The sequence below is a fragment of the Ylistrum balloti genome, unplaced genomic scaffold (genome assembly GCF_031769215.1).
Source record: "Ylistrum balloti isolate Yb309-2 unplaced genomic scaffold, AGI_CSIRO_Ybal_v1 Utg369782, whole genome shotgun sequence".
Lineage (NCBI taxonomy): Eukaryota > Metazoa > Mollusca > Bivalvia > Pectinida > Pectinidae > Ylistrum > Ylistrum balloti.
This window is the reverse complement of record NW_026781970.1, coordinates 2,253,617-2,262,326: the sequence shown is the minus strand read 5'-3', so window position 1 is coordinate 2,262,326 and position 8,710 is coordinate 2,253,617. Positions and strand designations below refer to the sequence as shown.

The following is an 8,710-nucleotide window of genomic DNA, read 5'->3' as shown; positions in this document are numbered from 1 at the left end:
GCCACATATATCTTTGTTCTATTTGACAGTGACAAAAATCAGATGTATTTTAATCATGTTCATTAATTTGACAGAATAACTTTCTGTTTTATCAAAATATTTATTTCAAAATATATATAACCCTGTAAATAAGCAATTTTATTTGCTGTAACAAACAAGTTTATTTACGAAAAATCATAGAATTAATGTTATATCTGTTGAAGTTTTGAACTATATTACCATGAGGAGCTCTTGGTGTTTGTTGTCAGGGATAATTCAGTATAACATCAACGCCAGGTAAACAAACAACAAACTATATGAAGGCTTGATAGCCTGAAAGAATACACTTTAAGTGTCTTAATAGTAAAGCTGCATTTTGGCTTGGGACAAACCCGAGAAATGTGGCTCGCCATAATCTTGTCACTTTTGTCTTTTTTTAGCCTCACCAAATACAGCTTATATTCTAAAACACTGACCATATATTCTCTATGTATACACCCTCCAAAGACATATTTATCAATTGACCATATATTCTTTGTGTATATACCCTTAAAAGACATATTTATCAATTGACCATATATTCTTTGTGTATATACCCTTAAAAGACATATTTATCAATTGACCATATATTCTTTGTGTATATACCCTTAAAAGACATATTTATCAATTGACCATATATTCTTTATGTATATACCCTCCAAAGACATATTTATCAATCAACATAAAAATATCTGAATACTTTTACCTATCAACCAGACCACAAAAATTTGTACATGATCAACCCTAGAAACAGTTCTTAAATCCTGACATTCTAGCCTCAGTTCAATACATCAAATATTGCATTTGTCTCCTATTTGCTCATCTATATATTGAGTGACAGTGAAAATAGTTTTCATAATTGATATAAATACTTCAGGTTAGATCTAAAAAGCAGTAGAACCTTGAGATAAAAAAAAACTTGATGTTTAGTTTTTAGGTTAACTTTTACTCAGTAGGTTCTTAATCTCTTTGTGTAGCATCGTACCGATGACCATTTTCTCACAATTAACAGTCAGTTTAGCCGTTTCATCCTTGGTCCGGAGTGATACAAGAGTTAAGGTTCCTGTTGCTAGTGTGCGAGCCGCAAATATGAAAAGGTTTTCATTGGAGGAGGGCACTTGCAATATGTTGGCCACAGTGTGTATACATGTACAGATAGACTTGGGGTCAGATTTGGACGGGGCTAACTTCACGTTACCAGAATTCTCATGCATGCCACCAAGTTTTCCTGTAACAAAAGAAAAAGAAGAAAAACTTATGAATTTGACAAAAATGCTTTTCAATTTTTATAATGTGTGGTATATATATTCCACATGGAGATTAGATAAAGGATGATACATAAGACACACCAGTGCCACAAATATCAAGCATAACATTAAACCTTAATTAATTGGGTGGTCGGGTGGCGCAGTGGTAACGCACTTGCCTTTTACCTAGCCGACCGGGGTTCGATTCCCGGAACGGACCTGAAAAGGTAAGGGGTCACCTGCCCAACCACGTGGGTTTTCTCCAGGTACTCCGGTTTCCTCCCACAAGAAGACCCCTCATGCCCTTACATCCGGGCCAACAAGAGTGATAAGTATAAGTTGACATAACTTGCTTTGCAATTGTTGTAAAATAAATAAAGTTTATATCTTAAACCTTAATTACACAAGGAGTAATACTATTTCAATTTTAGACAAAGAGTATCAGTACATTACAAACAGAAGTGTAGAAAAGTACATATGGTAGAACAAAATCAATATTGAATTATTTTATTTTAACACAACAGATGAAACTTAGTTTGTATTAACTTTATTTTCAAGAATTCATTTTTCCTGACTTTCATTTACATCCTTCAATTAAATAAAAATAGAAGATCCCCTGCAAACAATTTTCATGCTTCTTAATCCTAATTTAGCAGTCTACTCATTCAAGATTTCTTCACTTTTTTTGTGGATATTGCACAATCAAATAAATATCAACACCATCTTCAAACCCTCAAACCCTCACATACTTCACTCATACACCCTGAACAACTGAAATGGCCAACAGATCAACACCACCCTCAGACCCTCATATATACCACTCATACACCTTGAACAACTGAAATGACCAACAGATCAACACCACCCTCAAACTATCAAACCCTCACATACATCACTCATACACCCTGAACAACTGAAATGGCCAACAGATCAACACCACCCACAAACCTGCAAACCCTCACATACATCACTCATACACTCTGAACAACTGAAACGACCAACAGATCAACACCACCCTCAGACCCTCACATATACCACTCACACACCCTGAACAACTGAAATGGCCAACAGATCAACACCACCCTCAGACCCTCACATATACCACTCACACACCCTGAACAACTGAAATGGCCAACAGATCAACACCACCCTCAGACACTCACATATACCACTCACACACCCTGAACAACTGAAATGGCTAACAGATCAACACCACCCTCAAACCCTCAAACCCTCACATATACCACTCATACACCCTGAACAACTGAAATGACCAACAGATCAACACCACTCTCAAACCCTCAAACACTCAAACCCTCACATACATCACTCATACACCCTGAACAACTGAAATGACCAAAAGGTCTACAAATTTTCATGGCAGAATGAATGAGAGAGAATAAAACATGATCAACTTTGAGAATATCAATTACACATGCAAGTGCAATCAGATAATATCCATGGTTATACCAGGAACCTCATTGTTATATGTATCACATGAATAATGCTTGAAATTTCAAGTATCTGATAATATTCATTAGACATTTACAGATGTAATATTGGCATGACATTCTTGTGTTGTATGTTGTAATTTTAATTATTATCATTATTTCAGCTTTAACGGCCCGTCAACACATAAAATGGCATTAGGGCCATTTTACCGGTGAAACACACTGTGGACCAAAATGGAAAAAATACCAAACAAACTAAAAGGTAAAAGACAAATGCTAAAACTCTAAAATGGTCATCATACAAGATGAAAATGGTAAGTCATTGTTTAATGTTGTATGTAAAATGATATTTGCATAACGTTCCAGTGTTGTATATTATATTTGTAAAGTCATTCTAGTGAGATAATATTTGCAAGACATTTTATGTAAAGGAGAGGGCGCTATGGGGTCTTAAGATTTCAACAAGTGCCAAAAAAGGGTTAGACAAAAAATACTTAGAAAACAATACACAAGTTTATAATATAATTGACCTAATTTTACACTGAAACCCTTTGACTTTAATTCCTATTAGCTGATTATATATTGCTCCTACATTAGTGACTATGACAATACTTGTAAGACTGAAATTAGTACAGAAGGACTAAAAGTGTTTGAAGTGCCAGGGATATTTTTGTAAAGCACTTATCAGATATCACTGAATCAATAACAAACATATGGTATATCTAATCGGGGTGTTCCCGGAACGCATACATGTCCATGACAATAGGTAGAAACATCAAAGGGAGGGTAATTATAATCTGTTTCATATAGGTACTGCATTTACCTGAGATATTTTACCTGTGGATCTACCTGTAATTTTTAGATATTACAGATGTATCATTATAAATCAACAATTAATTATTGATATTTTGTCTCTTAATACTTCAGTATTGCAGACAGAAAGTACATGTATACATGCACATGTCCTTCTAAAAATTGAATCAACTTCTTTCTCTGTCATATTGATAAATAATAAATCTACGCATAGTCATTTACATAATCATTTATCTTTCTCTGCGAGAAGACCTAATTCTGTATAAATGACCGTTACATGCTAAGTTGTTATCCCCTTTTCTATTCTGGATGAACTTAAAATCTAACTGAGCATTAGCCATGATTGATTTCTAACAATGTCAGTTAAGTGTCAGAACCTATTAATGAATGATGGAATTGGGGATTAATTTTGAATCTTATATAGATAAATGTATATTTTTTTTATCTATATAGATAAATATATAGCTTGGATAATCACCTCAAGGTGTCACATCAGATGTAGCTTGGTCAACGTTAGCACAGTATTAATAGAGTTTATCATGGTTTAACAGATTGAACTAAGATAAGTAAACAGTTTTCATATTAAAACATTACACTGGAAAAATGTCATCTGAACCCAAAAATATTATAATCAAAAATTATATAGTGGAAATGATATCACAATAGTTTATATTATTTTGGAATATACAACAAAAATAATATAACGTCATTAAAAATTGCATAATAATTACATGTACATTATGTCACCATACACGGCATAATAATTACATGTACATTATGTCACCATACACGACATAATAATTACATGTACATTATGTCACCATACACGGCATAATAATTACATGTACATTATGTCACCATACACGACATAATAATTACATGTACATTATGTCACCATATATAATAATTACATGTACATTATGTCACCATATATATTTTATTATATTATGTCTTTAATTATTTTTATTTTATTTCCTTTTTTGGCTGAGTTTTTTTTTATACATGTACAGGTGAGAACCACAGGTAAAAATACAGGTAAACCTAACTAACATTAATGATATAGACTATCATCACTGTAAAAACAAAGTTCCCGGTAGATGTTTATAATATGTATGTGTTCCGGGATACAGCCATCTAATCACGTCAGGCTGCCAGACAAACTAACATAATAGGAACAGTTCCACTATTGACATAACAACATTTCAACACTTGCCCAGTGAATTGTTACAGTGAACAAATTGTCCAATCAATACTCATATCATTATACACATATACAAATATATGTAATTTTTCATCACAAATTATCTTTTTCTACGATCAGTGTTTTAAAATCTTTCTGATTGGATTTACATCAGATTAAAAAAATGTCTTCCAAATTTATACCTAATGTATCGATGAAAATGTACACACTTAAGACCTGAACTCATGTATCATAAGTGTTTAAAATTTGAAGATGTCACTGTTATGTTGATCAGTGTTAATTATGAGCCAATAAAAGATTTCACAGAGTGACAATGAAGTTGACTTGTGTACAAAATGATGTGCTTGCTGTTTGTTCAGTAACTGCGCTGTCAATAGTTAGGGTCATTTTGAGGTGGGGGTCTTAAAGTAGCTGTTGGCAACCTCACTGAAAAGTAAACAGGAGGCCCATCACACACTGTCCAGATATATAAGAGTAAAGTGTCTTTCCCTAAGACTCAACTACACAGACTGGTTTGTTTTTCCAGATTCCTGAGAAACACAAAGCATCAAGGACAAAGTTCATCAAACCAGTCCTTGGTCTTCACCTGAGGGTGTGGAGGATAACACTCTCTACCAAATGAGCCATTGCATTCCCTTTTTAACGTAGCATTACCTTCAAATTGGTACATATATGTAGGGTTTCATAGAGCTTATATCAAAAGTTTACGTTGATCCTTTCTGTGACTAGCAAACATCACCTTCAATAGACAAGTGACTAATGAGTGGTTTGGTGGTGCAGTGGTAACACACACAATTCACAAGCTATCAGGGGTCGGATTCTCAGAATGGATCTAAAAAAGTAGGGGGCATCCGTGTCTTGGGATTCCCCTGGGGATTCCATTTTTCCTTCCACTGCAAGACCCCTGGTGTGCTTACCTCCAGGCCAACAGGAGTGATTCGTATAAGTTGCAATAACATGTTTTGTAATTGTTGCAAAGTTAATATCTTTATATCTACAAGTTCCTGATAAAGCAGTAACTGGTACACAGATGTGTACACAGTAGGGAATGACAAGGACATTGATGAAGCAGTTTTTACCTAGGCATGAAGCAAAGCATCAACACCACATAAATCCAGCTTGAATGTCTAATGGAAGAAGAAAAAAGACTGAATGCAAATTTCATTTTCTCCCATAAAAACATGTTTCATAGGAATCAACATTCAAATTGTTACAGAGGAATCGGAGATCAAAGTCCTGAGTTAAAGGACAGTATGACAACGGAGAAAAAATCCCTATTCAGGTTTCAGAATTATCAACCTCTATCTGACATTTTAGAATAAGTGAAGCAATTCACTTTTTCAAATACAAAGACAATTGTATTTCTTTTATTCCTGACCTAACCAATTATTGTAGACATTGATAAACAATCTCCCAGTCATAGGCCTGGAATCCCTGGATGAAATAACTGAGCTGACTGCAATGTAAATGGAATGAAAATGGAGATAGGCAGGTCAGTGTTGCATGTTTAATAATGTGGCTAGTGACAGAGTGTTAGACAAACAACACAGCCCGATAATGGATGGGTAATATTGATGAAGTGGAAGCTACCTGTATGATTTATGTCTATACAATATACGACAAGTAACAACATTGGTCCATGGTACAGTGTATACAGTAAATGTCCCCAAAATTAGAAATAAAAAAAATGAAAAAAATTTAAGGTTTGAACTCAAGATTTCAGATTAACTATTTCCATTATCTTATTGATAGTTGAAGCTGTTGCACTTATATCTAAACACTGAAATGATCATTAAATTAACAGGATGGAATTCAGCTACAAGAGGTGATATAGAATTATTGGGCTGCGTGAATGTTAAAAAAAGCTTGTTGATAAAGGGGAAAAAAACCAGGTAAAAAAAACAGGTAAAAAAACCAATAACGATTCATTACTACATCACTATGGCTGTGTTCATTGAATTTTGTCACATAGGAATCAGAATTTAAAATCAATTGGATTTAGACACATTTGGAATATTTGTCTTTGGTTGGCAGGATTATTGATTTTTTTGTAGATGCCCGACAGATCTACCAAGTATATTGTGTACTGCTGATAAAGAAGATCAATAACACACTACCCCTGAAAACAGGTTGATTGGGACACTAATATCAGACTGTCACTCTATACTACAAAGACTAGGACAAAATAACACACTACCCCTGAAAACAGGTTGATTGGGACACTAATATCAGACTGTCACTCTATACTACAAAGACTAGGACAAAATAACACACTACCCCTGAAAACAGGTTGATTGGGACACTAATATCAGACTGTCACTCTATACTACAAAGACTAGGACAAAATAACACACTACCCCTGAAAACAGGTTGATTGGGACACTAATATCAGACTGTCACTCTATACTACAAAGACTAGGACAAAATAACACACTACCCCTGAAAACAGGTTGATTGGGACACTAATATCAGACTGTCACTCTATACTACAAAGACTAGGACAAAATAACACACTACCCCTGAAAACAGGTTGATTGGGACACTAATATCAGACTGTCACTCTATACTACAAAGACTAGGACAACACATTAAAAATTGGTTGATTGGGACACTCAAATCCACACTGTTACCATGACTTTGGATAGACAATGCCCCAACACTGACTACAAACAATGTCAGCAATGATATCATAAATAAAGATAATATATACACTGCTACTATGACTAAAGACAATGTCAGGTTTGTTACTATGACTAGATAGACAATGTCATTACAATTAACATGACTACAGAAAGGCAATGTCAGTTATAGTATTATGTCTACAGACAAACAATGACTACTGCCAATGTAAGCACTATCACTAATTTTAGTGCTGTTACCATGACTACAAATAATGTATGTCCTGTAACTATGACTACAGACAATGTCATTTCTATTGTTATGACTACAGACAATGTAAGCACCATGACTACAGACAATGTAAGCACCATGACTACAGACAATGTAAGCTCTGTTACTATGACTACAAACAATGTCAGTTCTACTGTTATTACCAGACAATGTCAGTTCTACTGTTAGGACTATAGACAATGTAAGAATTGTTACTATGACTACAGACAATGTCAGTTCTACTGTCTACAGACAATGTAAGCTCCATGACTACAGACAATGTATGCACTGTTACTATGAATACAGACAATGTCAGTTCTGTTATGACTACAGACAATGTAAGCACTGTTACTATGACTAAAGACAATGTCAGTTCTGTTATGACTACAGACAATGTCAGTACTGTTGCCATGACTACAGACAATGTAAGCACTGTGATTACAGACAATGTCAGTTCTACTGTTATGACTACAGACAATGTAAGCACTGTTACTATGTCTACAGACAATGTCAGCACTATGACTACAGACAATGTCAGTTCTACTGTTATGACTACAGACAATGTAAGCACTGTTACTATGACTAAAGACAATGTCAGTTCTGTTATGACTACAGACAATGTAAGCACTGTTACTATGACAACAGACAATGTAAGCACTATGACTACAGACAATGTCAGTTCTACTGTTATGACTACAGACAATGTCAGTACTGTTACCATGACTACAGACAATGTAAGCACTGTGATTACAGACAATGTCAGTTCTACTGTTATGACTACAGACAATGTAAGCACTGTTACTATGTCTACAGACAATGTCAGCACTATGACTACAGACAATGTCAGTTCTACTGTTATGACTACAGACAATGTAAGCACTGTTACTATGTCTACAGACAATGTCAGCACTATGACTACAGACAATGTCAGTTCTACTGTTATGACTACAGACAATGTAAGCACTGTTACTATGACTACAGACAATGTAAGCACTGTTACTATGACTACAGACAATGTAAGCACTGTAACTATGACTACAGACAATGTAAGTACTGTTACAATGACTACAGACAATGTCAGTTCTACTGTT

At 34.6% G+C, this 8,710-nt stretch overlaps 1 protein-coding gene across 1 annotated transcript in view; it reads right to left on the bottom strand.

The window, feature by feature from the left end:
- Nucleotides 1-625: 625 nt before the first annotated feature.
- Nucleotides 626-8,710, bottom strand: part of LOC132544124 (AP-3 complex subunit beta-2-like) — a 30,477-nt gene continuing 22,392 nt past the window's right edge. Inside the window, exon 24 of the mRNA XM_060207691.1 lies at nt 626-1,246. Within this exon, the coding sequence (XP_060063674.1) occupies nt 957-1,246 (290 nt within the window). The 3' untranslated portion in view covers nt 626-956. The remainder of the gene's footprint in view (nt 1,247-8,710) is intronic.